Source organism: Bombina bombina, chromosome 11, assembly GCF_027579735.1.
Source record: "Bombina bombina isolate aBomBom1 chromosome 11, aBomBom1.pri, whole genome shotgun sequence".
Taxonomy (NCBI): domain Eukaryota; kingdom Metazoa; phylum Chordata; class Amphibia; order Anura; family Bombinatoridae; genus Bombina; species Bombina bombina.
The window spans coordinates 101,336,171-101,362,287 of record NC_069509.1 but is presented as its reverse complement, the minus strand read 5'-3'; the positions used below and the strand labels follow the sequence as shown (position 1 = coordinate 101,362,287).

The window sequence follows — 26,117 nt, the reverse complement described above, 5'->3', positions numbered from 1 at the left end:
TACGCATCCTTTAAATCCACCGTGGTCATGAATTGACCTTCCTGGATGGAAGGAAGAATTGTTCGAATGGTTTCCATTTTGAACGATGGAACCTTGAGAAACTTGTTTAAGATCTTGAGATCTAAGATTGGTCTGAACGTTCCCTCTTTTTTGGGAACTATGAACAGATTGGAGTAGAACCCCATCCCTTGTTCTCCTAATGGAACAGGATGAATCACTCCCATTTTTAACAGGTCTTCTACACAATGTAAGAATGCCTGTCTCTTTATATGGTCTGAAGACAATTGAGACCTGTGGAACCTCCCCCTTGGGGGAAGCCCCTTGAATTCCAGAAGATAACCTTGGGAGACTATTTCTAGTGCCCAAGGATCCAGAACATCTCTTGCCCAAGCCTGAGCAAAGAGAGAGAGTCTGCCCCCCACCAGATCCGGTCCCGGATCGGGGGCCAACATTTCATGCTGTCTTGGTAGCAGTGGCAGGTTTCTTGGCCTGCTTTCCCTTGTTCCAGCCTTGCATTGGTCTCCAGGCTGGCTTGGCTTGAGAAGTATTACCCTCTTGCTTAGAGGACGTAGCACTTGGGGCTGGTCCGTTTCTACGAAAGGGACGAAAATTAGGTTTATTTTTGGCCTTGAAAGACCTATCCTGAGGAAGGGCGTGGCCCTTACCCCCAGTGATATCAGAGATAATCTCTTTCAAGTCAGGGCCAAACAGCGTTTTCCCCTTGAAAGGAATGTTAAGTAGTTTGTTCTTGGAAGACGCATCCGCTGACCAAGATTTCAACCAAAGCGCTCTGCGCGCCACAATAGCAAACCCAGAATTTTTCGCCGCTAACCTAGCCAATTGCAAAGTGGCGTCTAGGGTGAAAGAATTGGCCAATTTGAGAGCACGGATTCTGTCCATAATCTCCTCATAAGGAGGAGAATCACTATCGATCGCCTTTACTAGCTCATCGAACCAGAAACACGCGGCTGTAGTGACAGGGACAATGCATGAAATTGGTTGTAGAAGGTAACCTTGCTGAACAAACATCTTTTTAAGCAAACCTTCTAATTTTTTATCCATAGGATCTTTGAAAGCACAACTATCTTCTATGGGTATAGTGGTGCGTTTGTTTAAAGTAGAAACCGCTCCCTCGACTTTGGGGACTGTCTGCCATAAGTCCTTTCTGGGGTCGACCATAGGAAACAATTTTTTAAATATGGGGGGAGGGACGAAAGGTATACCGGGCCTTTCCCATTCTTTATTTACAATGTCCGCCACCCGCTTGGGTATAGGAAAAGCTTCTGGGAGCCCCGGGACCTCTAGGAACTTGTCCATTTTACATAGTTTCTCTGGGATGATCAAATTCTCACAATCATCCAGAGTGGATAATACCTCCTTAAGCAGAGCGCGGAGATGTTCCAACTTAAATTTAAATGTAATCACATCGGGTTCAGCTTGTTGAGAAACTTTCCCTGAATCTGAAATTTCTCCCTCAGACAAAACCTCCCTGGCCCCCTCAGACTGGTGTAGGGGCATTTCAGAACCATTATCATCAGCGTCCCCATGCTCTTCAGTATCTAAAACAGAGCAGTCGCGCTTGCGCTGATAAGTGGGCATTTTGGCTAAAATGTTTTTGATAGAATTATCCATTACAGCCGTTAATTGTTGCATAGTAAGGAGTATTGGCGCGCTAGATGTACTAGGGGCCTCCTGAGTGGGCAAGACTGGTGTAGACGAAGGAGGGAATGATGCAGTACCATGCTTACTCCCCTCACTTGAGGAATCATCTTGGGCATCATTTTCAGTGTCACATAAATCACATCTATTTAAATGAGAAGGAACCTTGGCTTCCCCACATTCAGAACACAGTCTATCTGGTAGTTCAGACATGTTAAACAGGCATAAACTTGATAACAAAGTACAAAAAACGTTTTAAAATAAAACCGTTACTGTCACTTTAAATTTTAAACTGAACACACTTTATTACTGCAATTGCGAAAAAGTATGAAGGAATTGTTCAAAATTCACCAAAATTTCACCACAGTGTCTTAAAGCCTTAAAAGTATTGCACACCAAATTTGGAAGCTTTAACCCTTAAAATAACGGAACCGGAGCCGTTTTTATCTTTAACCCCTTTACAGTCCCTGGTATCTGCTTTGCTGAGACCCAACCAAGCCCAAAGGGGAATACGATACCAAATGACGCCTTCAGAAAGTCTTTTCTATGTATCAGAGCTCCTCACACATGCGACTGCATGTCATGCTTCTCAAAAACAAGTGCGCAATACCGGCGCGAAAATGAGGCTCTGCCTATGATTAGGGAAAGCTCCTAGAGAATAAGGTGTCTAAAACAGTGCCTGCCGATATTATTTTACAAAAATACCCAGATTAAATGATTCCTCAAGGCTAAATATGTGTATATATGAATCGATTTAGCCCAGAAAATGTCTACAGTCTTAATAAGCCCTTGTGAAGCCCTTATTTACTGTCTGAATAAAAATGGCTTACCGGATCCCATAGGGAAAATGACAGCTTCCAGCATTACATCGTCTTGTTAGAATGTGTCATACCTCAAGCAGCAAAAGACTGCTCACTGTTCCCCCAACTGAAGTTAATTCCTCTCAACAGTCCTGTGTGGAACAGCCATGGATTTTAGTAACGGTTGCTAAAATCATTTTCCTCTTACAAACAGAAATCTTCATCTCTTTTCTGTTTCAGAGTAAATAGTACATACCAGCACTATTTTAAAATAACAAACTCTTGATTGAATAAAAAAACTACAGTTAAACACTAAAAAACTCTAAGCCATCTCCGTGGAGATGTTGCCTGTACAACGGCAAAGAGAATGACTGGGGTAGGCGGAGCCTAGGAGGGATCATGTGACCAGCTTTGCTGGGCTCTTTGCCATTTCCTGTTGGGGAAGAGAATATCCCACAAGTAAGGATGACGCCGTGGACCGGACACACCTATGTTGGAGAAAGTTACCGATTGTTGGGGATAGTACTATGAGATAGTCACAGGGTTTCTCAGTTAAGAGCTTCCAACCCCACCAGAATGGAACCAAAATATCAACCGACACTAACTCTGCATACCCGCACCAGCAGCTGTATAGCACATCCAGAAAACAAAATCCCTGGGGAAGTCTGTAGGGATTCCATCCGACAAAATGCATGCTACCAGGCAGACACCCTCCTCCAGATCTCATACAGACCTCCAGGAGTGGTTATTCGTTTCGGGGTCTGAAAGGAAGAGGACATCATCTGCAATTCTGTTGGAGAGACAATAGATAGGCGTTCTCGCTTCTCCTTTCCACTCTCATGCAGGGGCCAAATTGCTATACGCATTAAGGGGCGCCAAAGGAAAGTAGTGGTGTCAGCTTGGTCCCTTGGCGCAACATCCACTCATGTATTGATCTCAGCGGCTATGGCTTGGCCATGAGGGAAGGAGTCGGGTCTCCATGTTTGATGAAAGTTGAGATGAGAAGTTTTTTGATGCAGCGATCCAGCTATGCATTCAATACAGTAAAATGCTCCTCCAAGATAGCAAGCACTTTCTCCTCTGAAACTTGCTCCGTGAATGCCATAGGGATAGGAAATATTTATCCACCATCCAGCACTGATGTGTGATGCTGTATCTAGCATAGAGCTCAGCCCCTGTGCTGCGGTAGATGGTGCGCCGTATACTCCTTCCTAAACTCTGCGCTACAGATAGGCCCCAAGCTGCATACCAGGTGAGAATTTCTTTATCGGTCAATTCACCCGGCTCCCGGGCTATCCGACCGTGCCTCCTATTCCTCTCAAACCGGATCTGGTCACTTAGGCTCTTTTAAGTTAGGCTTCGCCTTCAGTTATCAACTATATATAATACTTTGAGCCGGAGCTCCTAGACTGTGCAGCCGCTCCTGACGATGGCTAGCTCCGCCCCCCCCCCATTACATTTATTTGAATAAGGTATAGCAGTCATAGCCTTCTCTATGGCTGCAGCAATGAAATCCTTCATTGCTGCAGGAATGCCTTCTGCATTAGAATGAGAAGGAAAAACAGTGGATGCATTTGTACTCATAGAAATATTGTCTGAATGTAATAAAATGTCAAAACAGGAGCCACATAATTGAGCTGAAGAAATAAGTTCAGCTTTCTTACAATAAACACACTTAGCTTTTGTAGAAACGTGTTCAGGCAGCTCAGTTCCTATGATAACTTCTGAGGTTCAGTTTGATAGATCATAGCAAAAACAAAATTTATATACATATATTTTGTTGCAAAATGATATCACAAGCCCCTAAATACAGCAAGCTTTTAAAGAATGGGAAAGATTGCTTAGAATAATGTTGCAAAAGAAATAGCATTGAGTAACATCTTATCTTTATGACAAGTAAAAACAGCCCTATGAAAAAATTAGGGCACTGAGTAAAAAAAAGGGGCTTTTTTTTTTAAAACTGTGCCAAAAAACCAGCGCAAATTGATGACGCGTCATTGGGTAAATAAATAGCGTTGTTATGAGCTGCTTATTATATTTTCATTATTTTATATGTTTAACCAAACTTTTCCTTTTCTTTTACTGAACTCTTCTCTGAAACTGCAGATATATTACTTCTGTATTTTCCAATAAGTGATGTATCTTTAACAACTTACTTTTAGTCTAATAAGTATGTATCAGTACATCTTAAAGTTATGGCTTCTCCCATACATCGTTTTCTAAATATCTGAAACTCAAGGTAAAATCCAAGGCTTCTCTGTACAGTATCAACTTCTCAATCCAATTAGCCAACTAGCCTCTGGTCACATTCCAAGAAAACATATCTCCCAAATTTTAACATAGAGGACCTTTTTTTTCCCCCTTTCCTAGTAACCACTAATCACGTGAGATTTATTGGCCAATCATTATCAGCCAATTAGCTCTCTGCTTTGTAAGGAACTGTAATAGTATAAAAATGCATGTATATGAAAATGTGTTAGTCTTGCGTTGCTGTTTTTTGTTCTGGGACACTGTTGCAACAGTGTAATAAAGATTACCTCTCCTGAGGTGAGCCCTTGTTTGATAAATATCTGGTCTGGACCTCTTTATTACTGCACCTGAGACGAGCTCACTCACGACAGTAACTTGGCGACTCTGGTGGGACGTGCTTCAGACCTTTCCGTGCCTCCCTGGCTGGGAACCAACATCTGCGCGCACCCATCTGATTCAGGTCTATATCTTACCTGTGGGAGGTTTTATCTTGTTGGCCAGGGAGTCCCGGGGGCGATAAGGGAGTACGTCCTGAGGAACAGACCACAAAACAACGGACACAATCTACCCCTTGGACCATTCTGTGTCTTCTTGTCTTTTGTGTTCATGTACGTGTAATATATGTTGTGGGTCTTTTACCCTGTTTTTGTTTTATATACTGGATCACTATTAAATTCAGTGGGACATCTGTCTGGCAGTTAAACACCATTAGGGTGCCAGCCCACTATAAAATAAAGTTTCAGGTGGTAGGGATTTTACAGAGGCAGAAATAGTGATCCAAGACATATTGTGACTTGAGACTATAGTGCTAATCTCTCCCGCTAAGCAGCGACGTTAAGGAAGTGTCCGTCCGAAAACTGCAGGGACTTGATTAGGGATTAAGGTGAGGTGTGTATTTTGAGGAGTTAAATTGCCCCTGTTTTTTGTTGAATTTTTGTAGACTGGGCACTTTGTCATCAAAATTTACATTAACTTTAAGGAACAGGGATATAATAATGGGAACCCGGTTGTCTAAAGTAGACAAAGACTCTCCCCTTGCTAAAGTATATGCAAATTAGGGAAAACTCAGTACTGCTTGGTTATAAAAAAAATAGAATTTATACTTTGTGCACAGAGCTCTGAGTTTCCTATACTCTCATCCTTGATCCTGAATTAAGGTGGCCAAGATTTGGGTCCTTTGAGCTCCCTAAATTAATTGCCCTCCGCAATCTTCTGGTTGATATATGGCCTGACCTGATGGACTACTATTATCTGTTTGAGAATAGTAGGGTTGCGAACGTCAAAACCCAAATGAAAATGTGTTTTCTGTATTACTAAAAGTTTCATGTATGTTAACATTGCTTTAGAATAAATGCTGGGAGTGAAATATTTGAGGTATGCGAGTTGATATGAATTTTGTGTACAATCTCTGCAAAAGAAAGCTGGCCTTGATGTTTGATGCAGACTGGAACTGTGTGTGTGTGTGTGTATCAGGGATTCTTAGCTAAGAAATTTGATGACGTAATGATTTGCTTGTTATTGCTGTAACTTGGTTTTAAAGTCATATGTATGTTCTTAATTTTGTGCGCCAACAATAGCAATTTTTTTTTAAGTGATATTTGTTTTATGTATGGGCTGATAAGAGATTTAATGTGTTTCCATCTGTTTGAGGCATATAAAATATATGCAAGTGAAGTAACTAAGGACTTTGAAAGTGCGATGGTGTGTGTCATTTTGTCACGCTCTAGTAAATATGAGTTTTTCTTGTATATGATTAATGGGTTAAGTATGTTTGTGGAAAAGATAATAAGGTAAAAAAAACTTGTCTTGTTTGCCATTGGAGTTCTGCTTCTTTGCTGTATTATGGACTGTGTGTCATTAGATGTATGTATTTGGGTCGGTTTCTTTTGCAATAAATATTTAAGTATACGCAGGTTGTGATGCAGTAGGGAGGTGGAGTTTTAATGGTAAATAAGACAATAAGGTTGAATATGTAATATACATGATAAATGGTCAGCACTTATGGGGACAGTACACTGTAAAATTGTTTTTATATTAATGTTTTTTCAATTACTTGTTATGCAAGCTGCATAGTATAAAATATAGGAGAAATTGCATTTGCAAGTTTATTTGTATATATATATGAAGTAGCTGGTTTTATGCTTTCAAAACACAGTTGATTGCAATGGGTTGAATTTTAGATAATAAGAATATCTCATTGTGTTATATTTGTCTGTAAAATTGGAGCTCAGTGCTTAGACAGAGCAATGGAAAATTGTCATTTTATTACTTAAAGGACCAGTTCACTCATGGGAAAGGGGTTCATGAGTAGCAATAACACTGGATTAACAAGAAAAGAAGATAATACATAAAATGTAGTAGTTTGTAAAATATATTATTTTTTTTTACATTTTTTATCTTCTTCTTTGCAGTTCAGCTAAATGTCCCTGGAATGCGCTGATAAAAGGGCAGGGCTGCAATGCTCTATTACCCCGCCCCATGGCCAATCAAAGTGCTTTAGTAAATGATATGCTAAAGGCAGTAAACCTCCAATGTGCACACACAATCATCAGCTAACAAAATAAATTTAAATATCACTCCCCACACTTTACATTTAAAAGGGACACTCAGGTTTTATAAAATTTTCATGATTCAGATACAGCATGTAATTTTAAACAACTTTCCAATTTACTTCCATTAAAAATAATGTGCACAGTCTTTTATATTTACATTTTTTTTTGTGAGTCACCAGCTACTACTGAGCATGTGCAAGAACTCAGACTATAGGTATATGCATTTGTGATTGGCTGATTGCTATCACATAGTACATACATAACTTAGAAATGTGTTAGAAAATAATCTACTAATTTGAAATTCAGACTAAATGCTATTGTATTGTCTTGTTATCTTGCATTTGTTGATTATGCAAATCTGCTGTGTTTACTGGTCCTGTCTCTGGGAGCATAATAATTGCATAAGACCTGGATGATTTTCTATATTTTATATAAAATCTGTGAGACTAGCAGTGGAAAAAAAAAAAAGTTACATTTGCTTTCCAGCTGATTGAGGCTTCATGCCGATGTGGATTTGACTTCTGAGTTGAATACATACAGGTCTGTATAAAAGTGTGTTCTAATACAGGAGTGGAATTGCATATTGCAAACGTTTTCTTTTTCTCTTCAAATAAGTTGCAAACAGAGATATCACTGACCTGAATGTATTCAAGCTCTAAAAAAAAAAAAACTGCTCACTGCTCAACACGGAGTCAGGGGGTGGAGCATGTGCTATGCACTGAAGGCAGGGAAACCAGAGTGACCGCAGAAAAAAAAGAAAAAAAAATGTTTTTTAAAGGGGTACTGGCAAACTGATATACAATCTGAGATTTCAAAAAATATTTACAGAGAAAGAAAATAAGGTTTATTGTATGCTCAGCACTAGTATGTTTAACTATGTCAAGCAGTTTCAATTAAAATTATTCTTAATTTGGGTAAAGGGTCCCTTTAACTATCCTGCACCCCTGTGAGTGTGGTTTCTTATAACTGACTTGTTTACTTAGGCTGATTGATAGATGAGACTCCAGTATAAAACTTGTACTATAGGTGGGTATACCACAGACTAAATCAGCTATTTCAAATGCCAAAATAGAGGAAAGGAGCTTGTACAGGGACATTCTTTACACATTTATGTACCACACGCAGTACACCTCTTACTCAGTCAGACAAATACACAACATTTTTTTAAACCAACGTCTCACTAGGTATGAGACATTGCTTCTTGTACCTTCTAATATCACCATCATCCACTGTACCTCTCTCAACCCAGCAACTTTGTTACCTCTGCCTGATGATGGTACCCCACACTATGACTGTTTATCTGTATCTCTTTTCCTCCAAACTAAGGGATGGCCTCTCTGATGTGCCTCTACCTAACCTGGATTGGACACTGTTCTGTGATGGAAGTTTGAGGATGGTGAATGTTTCTGCTGTAGTCATGACAGATTCTGTTATAGAGGCCGAGCCCCTCCCATCTCACTACAGTGCCCAAGCGGCTGAGCTACATGCACTCACACTTGCTAGTCAGCTCTCAAAGGACAGGTCAGTAAACATTTACACTGATAGTAAATATGCTTTAGGGATTGTATATGCCACTGGTCAATTATGGAAATTAAGGGGTTTTCTAACTTCTGCTGGTACCCAAATTGCCAATGCACCACAAATTTCTGCACTCCTTGACTCAATCCATTTACCCAGTTCCATCTCTGTCATGCATTGCAAAGCACACACCTACTCACAGGAACCCATTTCACTTGGTAATAGTTATGCTAATCAAATTGCTTAGCATGCAGCTTCTCTGCCATTTATCCTTCTCTCACCCCCACTCACAAACCTCACCTTTTTGACACTACATTGTCTTCTCTTTACACTTTTCTTCCTGAACAAACTGTTCACCTCTGGACTATTCTTGGTGTTACCTGTGACTTGGTATCTGGTCCACTCCAGATGGATGCCCTGCTCTACCTCAACCACACCTCTCTCTTATGCTATCCTTTCTGCATAACCAAACACACTGAGGTACCACACAACTTGCTGAAACCCTTAACAGACAGTGGTTTGCCCCCCCATCAAGCTGCAAAATGAGTTGTATTGAATTGTGAGGCATGCTCAATTCAATCCAAGGGGGGAACCTAAAGGCCCACCAGGTGGACGCCCATGGGCATTTCAACCTTTTGAACATTTACAAATTGACTTTTCTGACATACCTCCCTGTAGGGGTTTCAAACATTTACTTGTGATAGTGGACCAACTTACTGGATGGGTCGAGGCCTTTCCTACTAGAACTGTGAAAGTTCAAGAAGTTGGCAAGTGAATGCTAAAAGAACTTATACCCAGGTTTGGCCTCCCCAGAGTAATTGAATCTAACAGAGGAACACATTTTAAAAGTAATATTATTCAGCAACTGACATTAGCCTTAGGCTTTACTTGGCATCTCCATACCCCTTGTCATCCAGAAAAGCTCAGGCCAAGTGGAAAGAAAGAACCAGACCCTAAAACAGACTATTGCTAAAATTTGTTCTCAAGCAAGCCTTAAATTGGTAGATGCTTTGCCCCTAGCACTGTTTGGGACTCGCACAAATCATAGGGGGACCCTCAAGCTCTCACCATATGAACTATTGTTTGGTAGGCCACCTCCTTTGTATAGTGCCAACACTTTACACCTGCCTGACCTTGCAGTAGGTGATGTATAATTAACTGCCTATCTTTTGCAACTGCAAAAGCAATTACATTCTCTCCACAGACATGTCTCTCTCTCTCAGCCCTTGCCATTGGATGTGACTGCACACCCCTTCCAGTCAGGTGACTCCATTTTGGTCAAGACTTATCAAAAGAAGCCACTGCAGCCTCTCTGGAAAGGTCCCTTCCTGGTTTTGCTGACTACTCCAACAGCTATCAAAGTTGCCAAGGTACACTCTTGGATCCACTACTCCAGGTGTAAAAGATACAGCCCAGAAAAAGAAGCAGCCTGCAACAAGCCAAAGAAAGAAGAAGCTGGGGCAACCAAGGCCTCTGAAGAAGGGGTAACCAAGACCCCCGACGACGAATGATTAATTCAGACCCTTCCTGGTTTGAAACTCAGACTAACCAGAAATAGTAAAATCCAACTATCTGAATGAGTGAAACTGAAAGATTTGTCTTCCTTACTCTTATTTTCATTGTCTCACTCCTCTGTTGATATCTCGAGTAACATTCCTCAATATGTCTCCTTTGTTTTGTGTCACACTTTTGACCATGCTCGCTTACTCTATTTCCCAATATGTGTCTTCTGGTCAGCGTGTTTGTCCTAACCCCTTTACTAAATACTCTTGTTCTGGTAACCTTGTATCTGTGGCAGTTTTTCCTCCTACTACTAGCTGCCCTCAACAAGTAATTATACTCAAAGTTCGTATTTAAAGGTCCTAAGGGGTTTGTTATCCAGTCTATTTGCATAGCCCCACTAGTGAATGTGGTTTGAAAATTATGAAGTGGGTAGCTGAGAAACGAAAGTCACCCCTTCTTGCTTGACGTTCCCATATAACTACCTTTGCCACAACCCCTATTTACCCCCATGATTCTTTCCCCATTTACTTAATGCCCAATTGTCCACAGAGAACTATTCTTTAGGTGAATGGGGACTAAACTCACACGTTGTCCTACTCCAAACTATAGCCCATCACACTGAGGGCAATTGTTATATTTCTGCTCGCATTCCCACTTATCATAAGGGGGGTATTCCTCTTATGGGTATTAATGTTGATTTGTTTACCTTTGATTTGTCTACTTTTATTCCTCTAGGTACACCATTGTTCAACCTATCAGGTAATTTTATCTCTTTCGGAGGCACCTCATATGGTACTATCTGCAGGGAAATTGGCCAAGGTATGGTGCGGTTGGGTGCCTCCCTATGTGAGTATGTAATCTCCAGTAATGGCACTCATTTCCAGCTGGTAAATTTCTCTGGAATGATCCTGACTGTGAATCATAATCTCACTGCATTTTTTGTTGTTTCCTCCAGGGCCCCAATTGTACTTTTGTTTCCCCATCCCTTGTACAATCTTTCCTCAGCAGACCACCCCCTGGGTTGTATTGGATATGTGGACAGACAGCGGTGTCAGTCCTACCTGGTAACTATACAGCCATTTGCTTCCTGTGTGTGGTAACCCCAGCAATCCGTGTTGTCCCCACGCTGCCCTTGGGCCCAATTCGCAATAAACGTGAATCTGGAAGCTCGCTGCTCCCCCTTGTCCAACAGTATGCTGGAGATTCAACTGGTCGAGTTATCTTCCCGGCCGTCGGTGTCTACCTTAATCATCAGGACATCATCATGTTATCTGTGATACTACAGACCTTCATGAATGAGAGTGCAGGAGTTGTTCAGAGTGTGGCCAAAGAGTTGAAACAGCTTAGACAACTAGCATTGCAGAATAGGATGGCCCTTGATTACCTCCTGGCATCCCAAGGAGGGGAGGGGGGGTGTAGTCTTGTGAGCAAAGAATGTTGTACCTATGTTACTGATCAATCACTTAATTTGAGTCACCATCTCACAGTTATCAGGTCCCTATCCCAGGATGTCCAAGATGTGATTGATGACAAATTTGGCCTTGGAGGTATCGTTAACCATCTCTTTGATTGGCTACCTAATTTGGGATGGTTACACTCCCTTTTTCTGTATGGCATTGTTATTATAGTATGCCTTATACTGATGTGTTGCTGTATACAATTTGTACCTGGTCTAATCTCTACATGCAAGAATGTTTTCACTATGTCTCATTCTTCTCCCAAATACTTGTTTCCCTCTATCCGTTTTGAATCTCCCCACCATGTTGAGATCTCTCTTGACCCTAATTTCTTCTGAGTTCACCTACTTCTCTCCTACTCTGTCTCTTTTGACCTCTTGATCTTACAATGTTATTGCCTACCCACCAGCTGTGCCCTAAAATTTCCTGTCTTATCCCTATGCAGGATGCACTACGTCCCTAGGATCGTCTAGAACTTTCCTACATTGGGAAACTGGCCATGGACAGACCATGGACCATCATCTACCTTGATGGCCACCCCGGTCGTAGCCTGTATACCCATAACCCACTCCTTTTTCCCTCCCTGGTGGTTTCTATTTCTTCATTGTCTTTCTGTATTGTTTTATTTTGCTTTCATATTGCATTACCTTATACTTACACTCTCTATATTTCCTTCACAGGTGCAGAATTCCTTCACCTCCCAAACATGCCATGATACTGCCTGACAACCCACTATTCGCCATCAACTCTGCAAGAATGATGGGGATTGTTAATTGTTGTTAATAAATCTGGGAGGGGATGTTTCTGCACTGTCATGCCACACACATTTGTCATGCCACACACACATATACAGCATAGGAATTTTTAGGTAGTTGTCTACTCCACCCGATGGCGACTAGCATCCGGTAATAGCGGAATTGCCTACTACCTAATAACTTCACTCCTACCTTGTTTTTGCTTACCCTCTTGTAATCCTGTGAACCATCTTGGACGCGATCACCCATGTACTAATAGCATTGTGATTGTCAAACCGCCATGAGTCGCATTTACTTTTTGTGATCGCAGCACTTTGAAGTTTGCGATCAAAGGGGGGAATGTTATGAGCTGCTTATTATATTTTCATTATTTTATATGTTTAACCAAACTTTTCCTTTTCTTTTACTGAACTCTTCTCTGAAACTGCAGATATATTACTTCTGTATTTTCCAATAAGTGATGTATCTTTAACAACTTACTTTTAGCCTAATAAGTATGTATCAGTACATCTTAAAGTTATGGCTTCTCCCATACATCGTTTTCTAAATATCTGAAACTCAAGGTAAAATCCAAGGCTTCTCTGTACAGTATCAACTTCTCAATCCAACTAGCCTCTGGTCACATTCCAAGAAAACATATCTCCCAAATTTTAACATAGAGGACCTTTTTTATTTTTTCCCTTTCCTAGTAACCACTAATCACGTGAGATTTATTGGCCAATCATTATCAGCCAATTAGCTCTCTGCTTTTTAAGGAACTGTAATAGTATAAAAATGCATGTATATGAAAATGTGTTAGTCTTGCGTTGCTGTTTTTTGTTCTGGGACACTGTTGCAACAGTGTAATAAAGATTACCTCTCCTGAGGTGAGCCCTTGTTTGATAAATATCTGGTCTGGACCTCTTTATTACTGCACCTGAGACGAACTCACTCACGACAGCGTTATCACGTGCAAATTTTGAAAAAAAAAAAAAAAGAGGTAAGTTTTGCCGTTTGGAGAGTCCCTTAATCACATGTAACAGTTTTCTTTCTGACCTTTTCTTATTTATTTTGCAACAGATACTGGATTCTTAACTGCCTTTTATATTAAGGAGTATAATGCCTGTCCAAGGGCGAATACATATATACATACATATAACAACTTAAAGTGCCAAAAAACCATAGCTGAGAGAGTGTCTCATAAAAAAAGGAAAAAACCATACTTACCTTTAAGACACCCATTCACATAAAGCAGAATGTCAAATCAGTACTGAAACATATCAGCAGAGGTAATGGGAGAGAAGTACAACGTTGATCTGTAAAGGGAGACAGAAGATGAATTCCTGCGACCGAATTTACAGAGAGACACAAGAAAAGATTGCCTGCAGCCGAAAATATGGTATTATCAGGCAGAACTCCCTTCATTTCCCTTTGACAATCACTGTACTCTGAGTGGACTTCAATATGCTGAGAAGCGCCTTTCATATAAGAATCAAGCACATCATGTTTCACCACCTCCTAAGAAGGCAAAGTTTTTAAACTGAGGTATAGGTTAGGTGGGTGGGGTATTTATAGGCTTTTGAGGTTTGGGAATCTTTGCCTCATCCTGGTAGGAATGTATATCCCATCAGTAAAAACTTGTGGACTCTTGCCACCTATATGAAAAACACCTCCAGATGGAGTGAGATGCGCGGCAGAGCAATGCTTGTGAGATAGTATGGGACGGGGACTGAGGGAACAGCTGAGTCATCTCCTGGACAACAGAGTCCTCAGAGGTGGAGGGCTCTGAGATGTTAAATCTGTTCAAGGGTGGAATTGACCTAGATCCCTTCTTAGACTTTAATACAGAATCTAGGCAAATAGAACAAAATTGTGCAGGGACACACACATTATGGCCTCTTTACAATAAAGACACTTGTTAAATGCAATTAGGAGGATTAGCTACCTCCATAAATATGTCCAAATTTTCATCCATAGCTAGCCTTGCACATCCAAACAGCAATGAAACAAATAAAAAAAAAAAAAAAAAGTAATCTACTAAAAAACGGCACCCCCATCCTAAGGCATTTAGCCCCTCCAGAGCGCAGTAGGAGCCGCAGCAAATGTCGTATGACCGGAAGAATTTTAAATGAGCACTTTCCAGAGAAGCGGGAGAATCCGAAGCTGGAAAGAACTCTCTGCAGCTAAACAGAGTGCCCAATCACGTGGCGTGGCTACTAGAAGCCAGCCCCTGCAGATTATGAATAGCGTCCAAAGTGGTAGCTTGCCACAATTAGGAGTGAATAAACCTTCTTAAACATATCTCTCATGCCCACATTCTCTAAAAATGTCCCAAACATGTATAAATGCTCCAGTGTCGATGCAAGATACACTGGAGGGGATTTAAAGTGAAAGCAGCTCTAAAAAAAAAGAAAATGCCCAAACTGCTAAAATATAAAAGATACCCTTTAATAAGGATATAACAACATCCCCAGACCCCTTTCAGAGGAAACATAAAAGTGTCACAATGTGACCTTGTAAAATGTCCTTTGATGTCCCAGTAGTGGTAATATAAAGTTAAAGGACTTACCCTCCAGGGTCCTTGCTGTGGAGCAGTCACAGGTCAGGTCTGACAGCTTCTCCTTTCACATCTGACAGGGACCTGAGATATGAAGGAAAGCAGTTTAAGCTTACACTGGTTGCCAAAGGGGGTGTTGGCAGATTAACACTGGAAGGAGGATAGAGAAGTTTCCTGCGACATCCAGTAGCTAACTTTTACCACAACTCTTACTAAGAGAATTACATGGCTACTTTGTGAACCCCAGTCCTGTCTTGTAGGGAAACTACCCATTCAAGGACTAAAATCCAGACATCTTAGCACCTTCTCTGTCTACCTCCTATAGTAGACAAAGGCAAAAAAATGACTGGGGAAGTGAGAGGGATACTTATAGCTTTGCCTGGGGTGTCTGTCTCCTCCTGGTGGCCAGGTGTTGAATTCCCAACAGTAATGAATGTATTCATGGACTCTCCCAGCCATTGGAAAGAAATTTACTATCTGATTGAAGACATCCTGGTAAGGAGACCACTCCCCTGGAGGTAGAGATTGACGACTAAGAAAGTCACCCTCCCAGTTGTTGGAATATGAATCGAAGACTAGACAAAAATTGGTTTCTGCCCAGAAAATTTGAGACACCTCCTTCATTCCTAGAAACTGAGAGTTCCCTCTTGATAGCTGACATAAGCTACTGCTGTGACATTGTCTGAGGTATGTGTGAGTGGTTTTTCAGAGCTATTGAGGTTTGGGAATCTTTGCCTCCTAGTGGTATAGAAGAGTAATTCCCAGGAGTAATGGATTGTAGACTCCCATTACTTGTATAAAAGAAAAAGGACTTAGGAGTGGGGCGGGTGGGGGCTAGCAATAGTCTGGAATATAAAGGTTAAAAAAAACCCCCACCACATTTCATAGACGCTACTAATGAAAACAGAGTCAGCAGTGGTATTAGGACTCCTATTTTAATTTAAGCAAACCTTATAGCAATGAGTTTACCATCACTTTAAATAAGATTTTGATATGCATCTTGTTGATTGCTGATTATCACTCATTGTTAGTGTCCTACATCATGGTTCCTCAGTTAAATAAAATAATAGGAGACACTTTATGTAAGATAATATATTGGTACATATTTATTTTAGGTTCACATGCTGCAGCGTGCCAGCTGATTTTTGGGTCTGTCAAACTTCTCCCTAAAAATGAATGAGCTGCTAAAACTAAAATAAACATAAAACCATAGCCAAGAATGTGGTTAACAATTTATAGGACTATAAAATAAATGTTATAGAGTAGCAGAGGTAAGTTTCTGAAGTAGGCTATACAAACAATCACTTTAGAAAGAAATCAAATTTAAATTGAATGTGTGTAGCATATTTAGAAATTGCAAGTTCTGATTTTTTTATATTTGCTTCTAATGTTAAGAATATTCTATGTATTAATACACTTTATCCAGAGATGAAAAAACCCTATATATTTTACACTGCTGTACCCTCAATGGCTGCTCTCTCCTTCTCAAAATAATCCTTGGTAAAAATGCAGTTCCACTCCAAGTCTAACAATGGTTCATGCAGGGGTTTTCCTTTTTTTTGTAATTGGGCCAGAATCATGGCCCGCATAAGAGGAGGGTACGGTACATAGCACTTTGGTTCAGGATGGGATACAGGTGTGAAGTTCTTGAAAGTTTCTTCTTCATGACGTGGAACAAGACGCCAATCATGATACATAACTTGTTTTATCTCCTTCACCTCTGTTTCAGGCATACCTTTTGGGGAGAAAACGGCAAAAGTAAGAGGAAAGAGAACAAATTCTATGCAGTGAAGACTATACAATCAATAATACGTTTCAGGTTTATTTAAAGGAATAGGAACGTCAAAATTAAACTTGCATGAATCAGATAGAGCAGGTAATTTTAAGACACTTTTAATTCACTTCTATTTTCAAATGTGCTTTGTTCTCTTATATATCTAGTTAAAAAAAAAAAAGACTACGCACATATCCTACACTAGTGGGAGCTTGCTGCAGATTGGTGCCTGCACACCTTTGTCTCTTGTGATTGGCTAACTAGATGTGTTTTACATGGCTCAAAGAAATGGTCCTATCAAAAAAAATAATAATAATAATAAATAAAAAAAAGAATGCTTACCTGATCCATGTAGGAATATATATCGAAGCAGTAAAGTCCATGACATAACCATGAAAGGAAAGGCAGGACATTAATAATCAAGAGCTAATGCTGACAGAACTTTCCTGGCAAAAACAAACAAACAGTCTCATAAGAGGTCTACAGATAAAAGTTATAAAACTTCAAAAAAGGATGCAAAAATATCAAGTAACTGCCTTAAAGTAGAAGCCTCAAAACAAATATTGTGCTCCACTCGTAATCTGGCCTAATATCCAAATTGTGAAAGACACTCAGAGTTCTTAAGGCTGGTAAAAAAGGAACCACAATTTCCTGATCTGTATCTGTAGATAATACTTTAGGAAGACTAGCTAGTATGAAGAACAGCCTTAATTTCACCTAAAGAACGAATCAGAAAAACATCTAAACCATCTCGCAAAAATTACAAAATCCTAGGAATCCAGAAAAAAAGCAAAAAAACAATCAAGACACCAAGAAACATTCCCCCCCAAAAAACGTTATAATAAACTTTCCTGGTAACTGGCTTCCGAGCCTTAATTCAGGGTCTCAATCACAGATTCAGAGAAACCCCTATGCCTAAGAACTAACCTTTCAAGTTCTAGAAATGTTTATAGGAAACCTTGCCTTCCCAAGGACCTCAAACAGCTCCCAATCCTGAAAGACTTGCATCTGTCATAATCACAAGCCAAGTAGGACGAGCACAAGAAGCCTTTTGCAAAATAAGATGGTGATTCAGTCACCAAGACAGAGACTGTCGTGTTTTGTAATCTAGGAAAATCCTCTGAGACAAGAGTATGATCCTTGCACCACGGACGTAGCATACAAAGCTGAAGTGGTCTCATATGAAAACAAGCAAACTGAATAGCATCTGATGCTGCAATCATAAAACCTAGAACCTCCAACCAAGAAAAACCAAGTGGAAAAATTGAGAGACTGAAGATTTTGATAGCAGTCTTAGTTCAGTTAGAGACAATCTCATTGTAGACTGAATATATCCAGAACCCTTTAAAAGTAACCTTTGTCTGAGGAACCAAAGAACTCTTAACAAATTGATCCTCCAACCATGTTGTCTAAGAAACAACAGCAGTCTATTGATGTGAGATTCTGCTAAATGTAAAGATGGAGCTATTACCAAGATACTAGGATGACAGACAAAAAGAGCCCCAGAACCTTTGTAAACATCCTCAGAGCTACTGTCAGACCAAATGGAAGAGTTTGAAAATGCTTGTCTAGAAAAAGGAAATTTATGCTTACCTGATAAATTTATTTCTTTTACGATATGATGAGTCCACGGATTTCATCCTTACTTGTGGGATATCGCCTCCTGGTCAGCAGGAAGTGGCAAAGAGCTCCACAGCAGAGCTGTATATATAGCCCCTCCCTTCCCTCCCCCTCCAGTCATTCGACCGAAGTTAGGAAGAGAAAGGAAAAGCCAAGGAGCAAAGGTGACTGAAGTTTAACAAAAAATAAAAACCTGTCTTTAGATAACAGGGTGGGCCGTGGACTCGTCATATCGTAAAAGAAATACATTTATCAGGTAAGCATAAATTTCCTTTTCTTTTACAAGATATGACGAGTCCACGGATTTCATCCTTACTTGTGGGATACAATACCAAAGCTATAGGACACGGATGAAAGGGAGGGACAAGACAGGGACCTAAATGGAAGGCACCACTGCTTGAAGAACCTTTCTCCCAAAAAAAGCCTCAGAAGAAGCAAAAGTATCAAATTTGGAAAATTTGGAAAAAGTATGAAGAAAGACCAAGTTGCAGCCTTGCAAATCTGTTCAACAGAAGCATCATTTTTAAATGCCCATGAGGAAGCCACAGCCCTAGTGGAATGAGCCGTAATTCTTTCAGGAGACTGCTGTCCAGCAGTCTCATATGCCAAACGGATGATACTCTTCAGCCAAAGAGAAAGAGAGGTAGCCGTAGCTTTCTGACCCCTACGTTTACCAGCAAAAACCACAAAAAATGAAGATGTTTGACGAAAATCCTTAGTCGCCTGCAAGTAAAACTTTAAGGTGCGAACTACATCTAAGTTATGTAACATACGCTCCTTCTTAGAAGAAGGATTAGGACATAATGAAGGAACAATAATTTCCTGATTAATTTTCTTGTTAGAAACAACCTTAGGAAAAAACCCAGGTTTGGTACGTAACACCACCTTATCAGCATGGAAAATAAGATAAGGTGTATCACATTGTAAAGCCGAAAGCTCAGAAACTCTGCGAGCAGAAGAAATAGCAACCAAAAATAAAACTTTCCAAGATAATAACTTAATATCTATGGAATGCATGGGTTCAAACGGAACCCCTTGAAGAACATTAAGAACTAAATTCAAACTCCAAGGAGGAGCAACTGGTCTAAACACAGGCCTGATTCTAGTTAGAGCCTGACAAAAAGATTGAACATCTGGAACATCTGACAGACGTTTGTGCAACAAGGCAGAAATCTGTCCCTTTAAGGAACTTGCCGACAACCCTTTCTCCAATCCTTCTTGGAGAAAAGCTAAAATCCTGGGAATCCTAACCCTACTCAATGAGTAGCCCTTGGATTTGCACCAATAAAGATATTTACGCCATATCTTATGGTAAATCTTTCTAGTAACAGGCTTCCGTGCCTGAATCAAAGTATCAATGACTGAATCAGAGAACCCTCGCTTGGATAAAATCAAGCGTTCAATCTCCAAGCAGTTAGCTGCAGAGAAACTAGATGCGGGTGATGGAAGGGTCCCTTAATGAGAAGGTCCTGCCTCAATGGAAGCTTCCATGGTGGCAGAGAGGACATGTCCACCAGATCCCCATACCAAGTCCTGCGTGGCCACGCAGGAGCGATTAGAACTACTGAAGCCCTCTCCTGTTTGATCCGAGCAATTACCCGGGGAAGGAGAGCAAACTGTGGAAACACATAAGCTAGGCTGAACAACCAAGGCACTGCCAAGGCATCTATCAGTTCGGCCTGAGGATCCCTTGATCTGGATCCATATCTTGGAAGCTTGGCATTCTGACGAGACGCCATCAGATCCATTTCCGGTCTGCCCCACCTGAGAATCAGAGCGGCAAAGACCTCCGGATGAAGTTCCCATTCCCCTGGATGAAACGTCTGTTTGCTCAGAAAGTCCGCTTCCCAGTTGTCCACTCATGGGATGTATATTGCTGACAGATAAGAGTGAGCCTCCGCCCACCAAATTATTTTGGATACTTCTGTCATTGCTAAGGAACTCCTCGTTCCTCCCTGATGATTGATGTAAGCCACAGTCGTGATGTTGTCCGACTGAAACCAAATGAATTTGGCCAACTGAGGCCAAACCTGAAGTGCATTGAATATTGCTCTTAACTCCAGAATATTGATTGGGAGTAGAGACTCCGACCGAGTCCACACACCCTGAGCCTTCAGGGAATTCCAGACTGCACCCCAATCTAGTAGACTGGCATCCATTGTCACTATCACCCATGAGGGTCTGCGGAAGCACGTCGCTTGGGACAGATGATCCTGCGACAACCACCAAAGAAGAGAATCTCTTGTCTCCTGATCCAGACCTATCTGAGGAGACAAATTTGCATAATCTCCATTCCACTGTCTGAGCATGCTCAGTTGTAGAGGTCTGAGATGAAGACATCTTTTGAGAAAATCTTCCGTCAAGAAGATTTTCATGGATACAGAGTCTATTAGAGTTCCCAGGAAAGGAACCCTTGTCTGTGGAATTAGTGAACTCTTCTCTACATTCACCTTTCACCCGTGAGTCCTTAGAAAGGACAGAACCGTGTCGGTATGAGACCTTGCTAGATAAGACGCCTGGATCAGAATATCGTCCAGATAAGGCGCTACTGCAATGCCCCACGATCTGAGAACCGCCAGCAGAGACCCTAGAACCTTCGTGAAGATCCTGGGTGCTGTGGCCAGCCCGAAGGGAAGAGCCAAGAACTGAAAATGTTTGTCTAGAAAGGCAAATCTTAGGAAATGGTGATCATCATTGTGGATAGGAATGTGAAGGTATGCTTCCTTTAAGTCCACGGTAGTCATATATTGACCCTCCTGGATCAATGGAAGAATTGTCCGAATAGTCTCCATCTTGAAGGATGGGACTCTGAGAAACTTGTTTAGACTCTTGAGATCTAAAATGGGACGGAACGTTCCCTCTTTTTTGGAAACCACGAAAAGATTCGAGTAAAACCCCTGCCCCTGTTCCAGACTTGGAACGGGACAAATTACTCCCATAGTGGAGAGGTCTCTTACACAACTTAAGAACGCCTCTCTCTTTATCGGGTCTACAGACAATCGTGAAAGAAGGAACCTTCCCCAATCGTGAAAGAAGGAACTCCAGTTGATACCCTTGAGACACGATTTCCAGTGTCCAAGGATCCTGAACGTCTCTAATCCAAGCATGGATAAAGAGAGAAAGTCTGCCCCCTACTAGATCCGGTCCCGAATCGGGGGCCGCCCCTTCATGCTGTCTTGGGAGCAGCAGCGGGTTTCTTGAGGTGTTTACCCTTGTTCCAAGCCTGCCTGGGTCTCCAGGCAGACTTAGCTTGAGCAAAGTTCTCCTGTTTAGCGGCAGAGGAGGAGGGGACTCCCTTAAAATTTCGAAAGGAACGAAAATTACTCTGTCTACCCCTCTGCTTAGATGTTTTATCCTGAGGTAAAAGATGGCCCTTACCTCCCGTAATGTCAAATAATCTCTTTCAAGTCAGGTCCAAATAGAGTCTTCCCCTTGAAAGGAATAGACAAAAGCTTGGATTTAGAGGACACATCCGCAGACCAAGCCTTTAACCACAAGGCTCTGCACACTAGAATGGCAAAACCTGCATTCTTAGCCGCTAACATAGCAATCTGAAAAGCAGCGTCAGTGACAAAGGAATTAGCCAATTTTAGGGCCTTAATCCTATCCATTATTTCCTCTAAGGAAGTCTCAGTCTTCAGAGATTCTTCCAAAGCATCAAACCAAAAGGCAGCCACAGTTGTAACTGGTACAATACAGGCCGTCGGTTGTAAGAGGAAACCTTGATGAACAAATAGCTTTTTTAGCTGACCCTCCAATTTTTTATCCATAGGGTCTTTGAAAGCACAACTGTCCTCAATAGGAATAGTTGTACGCTTAGCTAGCATAGAAATAGCACCCTCCACCTTAGGGACTGTTTGCCAAGAATCCCGCACTGTCTCAACTATAGGGTACATTTTCTTGAACATAGAGGAAGGGGAGAACGGGATACCCGGTCTTTCCCATTCCTTGGTGACAATCTCCGAAATTCTCTTAGGAACCGGAAAAGTATCTGAGTAAGCAGGGACTTTCAGATATCTGACCATCTTACACAATTTTTCTGGAGGGACCACAATAGAGCTGGACATCGCTAGTTTATCCGACTTATGGCACTTTATGAACTGCCGGCACCCTATATGTAATACTCCGATATGTGAGGTGAAATTACAGGCGGCGTGGGTGTAGCGCTTGCGCTGAAGTCTGCGCCGTATATGTAATCTCGCCCATAGAGGGCAGGTACATTATTTTAATAGGTCTACTATACGGAAGGTCTGTAACCCTAATATCTATATATGCATTATATAGATGAGCATATTCGTGTAAACAAGATGAGTTCAAATCAGCATGGTTTTATGAGAAATAGATCATGTCAAACTAATCTAATTAGATTCTACGAGGAAGTAAAAATATAGTTGATGTGATATACTTAAACTTTGCAAAGGCGTTTGATACATTGCCACATGAAAGATTAATGCACAAAATTAACGGACTGGCATTATCTGAAAATGTTAGCTCATGGATAAAAGATAGGGAGCAAAAAGTAGTAGTGAATGGATCATATTCAGATTGGACAAAGGTAATCAGTGGAGTCTCCCAGGGATCAGTACTGGGCCTTGTTCTTTTTAATATTTTTATTAATGACTTGGAGCAAGGATTAAATAGTGACATCTCTATTTTTGCAGATAATACTAAGTTCAGTAAGGTCATTAGGTCAGAGCAGGATAAACTTTCATTACAAAGTGATCAGCAAAAATTAGAAGTATGGGCAGGTAAAGGGAAAAATATTTAATACGGGAACATACAAGGTTCTACATTTTAGAAGTAAAAATAAGCAGGCAATTTATTATTTAAATGGGACAAGACTTAGCCAAACAGAGGAGGAAAGGTATTTGGGAGTAGTAATAGATAACAAGCTAAAGATGGATGCACAATGCAGGGCAGCGGCTTCAAAGGCTAATAAGATACTAGCATGTATTAAAGGCATTGATTCAAAGGAGGAAAGCATAATTCTGTCACCATATAAATCCCTGGTAAGACCTCACCTTCAGTATGGAGTGCAGATCTGGGGACCGATCGCAAAAAAAGATGCAGGAAAAAAAAAAAAATGCATATATATATATATATATATAATGTTTTTTTATGAACTTTCTTTTCAACTGACTTCAGCACTTCCTTACGTCACTATAGAGGATACTTGGGATATATGATTATCACAACCTTTTGATTTTTTGGGGATATTTCTGAGATATTTGTAATATTTTTTATATATTTTTTGACATTTTCGTTTGACATTTTCGTTTGACATTTTTGGTTCACATTTTTCACGAGTACACTTTTTTACAACTTTTTCAACATTTTTTACAACATTTTTTGAAACAATTTTATAACATTTTTTTCAACACGTTTTGCCACATCCCACAGCTCTCTCTCATGTTTTTCACTACTGACTCTGGATATTAACTCAGCACCAACTGGATGGACACTATTTGATCTGTATAGAATTTGAACTAAATTTGGACCTCTTTGGTCCTCAGGCCATTCTCATTTATTCACTATAGCCTTACAGTGTTGTTCTTTGTTTTTATGCACTGTTATCAATTTTATATCTCTGTATTCATTTTGTATACATTTTATGTTTGTTACATGGATCCATGGTATTGATTATATGTATTTTGCCATTTTTGTTTTGTATATTGTATTAAAATAGATACTTTTTATCGTATTCTATTTTATCATACCCTATTTTATCTCACCCTATTTTATCATATTTTATATAGCCGAATCTAATTGTTTTTAAATTTAAGTACACGAGTAATACTTTTTTTACCTATACCTCAGCCTGTATTGGCGCTCCCCTCTATTTCTTGTTTACTTGGGCCTTAAAGTAACACATTAATGTGTTTCAAAACAGCCATGTGGGTTATAAACCCGTAATATGAGCCAAATGAACCCTATAAATAAAAGTCCCAAAAACGTTTTTTTCCATATTTCTCAAAAAAACCTTTGCTCTATTATAAATATAAGTGTCAACCAGAAAGTAACTTAGCCCTTATGCAAGCTTGTAATACTACAATAAGTCTCTGATTACAGCTTACCCTTCCCCTCATGGGGATACTGTCAGCCTTTTCTTGAAATATCACAGTTTTTCTAGAAAAAAAATGACTGAACATACCTCAGTGCAGCATAGCATGCAAACTGTTCCTCAACTGAAGTTTCCTGTACTCCTCAGCCTCTGTGGGAACAGCAGTGGATCTTAGTTACAAATGCTAAGATCATCTTCCTCCTGGCAGAAATCTTCATCTCTTTTCTGCTTCAGAGTAAATAGTACACACTGGTACCATTTAAAATAAACTATTGCTTGAAGAAAATAAAAACTAACATTTTGTCACCACAATCACTTTACCCTTCCTATTGCTTAGAGCCGGCAAAGAGAATGACTGGGGGGTGGAGTTAGGGGAGGAGCTATATATAGACAGCTCGCCTGTGGGTTCTCTCTTTGCCACTTCCTGTTGGGAAGGAGAATATCCCACAAGCATTGGATGAATCCGTGGACTCGATACATCTTGCAAGAGAAAAGAAGCCACCTGAATAATAAACTGATGATCCTGTCACCAAGTTAAATTATATTTTTGGATCCCAGTAAAAGTTGGTCTCTGTGACAGTATACAAAGCTGAAGAGGTCTCATTTAAAAATCGAGCAAATGGAATTGCATCTCAGGCTGCAATTATGAGACCTAGGACTTCCACATACAAATTTTAATAAAACGAGAGAGACTGAAGGTTCAGACAAGCTGACACCATTTTCAATCTTCTCTCCTCATACACAAAAGGGCACCCAGATACTGGGTATTCTTGGAACTGCAGTCAGACCAAATGGTAGAACAACAAAATGCCTGCTCAGAAAGGCAAACCTCAGAAACTGGAAATTATCTATGTGAATAGGAACATTAAGGTAAGCATCCTTTAAATCTATTGTGGACATGAACTGACCTTGCTGAACAAAAGGTAGAATAGTCTGGATAGTTTCCATTCTGATAGATGGTATCCTTAAAAACCTGATCAGAGCTTATAGATCTACAACTGGTCTGAAAGTACAGTCCTTCGTTGGAACAATGAAGAGATTTGGATAAAATGCAAAGGAACTGGTGCAATTAGCCCGATATCTTCAAGATCTGAGACAGATTGAAGAAAAGCTTGAGCTTTTTACAGGATTCCTTGGAACATTGGAAAGAAAAAAAAACTTCATCTGGGAGAACTTGTTCTGAATCCTATTCGATATCCCTGGAGAAACAATATTCCAAATCCAGGGATCTGGAACAGACTGAAACTAAGCCTCCTGAAAGAGGCTTAATCTGCCCCCTACCCGAACTTCTGGATCGGGGGCCACACCTTAATGTAGTTTTGGTAGTAGGGATAGATGTCTCACCCTGCTTTGACTTGTTTCAGTTAGCATTAGGTCTCCTGACTGAACCAAAGGAACCTTGCTTTTGAGCAGAGGAGTCAGCTTTTTAGACTTTCAGTCTTGAGAAAGAAAAGACACTTAAGCTCCAGTAACAGTAGGTACAATAGAATCTAAATCAGAACCAAATAACGTCTTTCCCTGAAAGGAAAGAGACTATCTAGATTTAGACACCATATCAGCAGACCAGGATTTAAGCCACAAGGCTCTCATGGAAAGAACTGCCAAATTCATGCTTTTAACATTAATCTAGAT

At 40.5% G+C, this 26,117-nt stretch overlaps 1 protein-coding gene across 1 annotated transcript in view; it reads right to left on the bottom strand.

The window, feature by feature from the left end:
• Nucleotides 1–16,107: 16,107 nt before the first annotated feature.
• Nucleotides 16,108–26,117, bottom strand: part of MRPS34 (mitochondrial ribosomal protein S34) — a 245,507-nt gene continuing 235,497 nt past the window's right edge. The window contains exon 4 of the mRNA XM_053694924.1: nucleotides 16,108–16,765. Within this exon, the coding sequence (XP_053550899.1) occupies nucleotides 16,479–16,765 (287 nt within the window). The 3' untranslated portion in view covers nucleotides 16,108–16,478. The remainder of the gene's footprint in view (nucleotides 16,766–26,117) is intronic.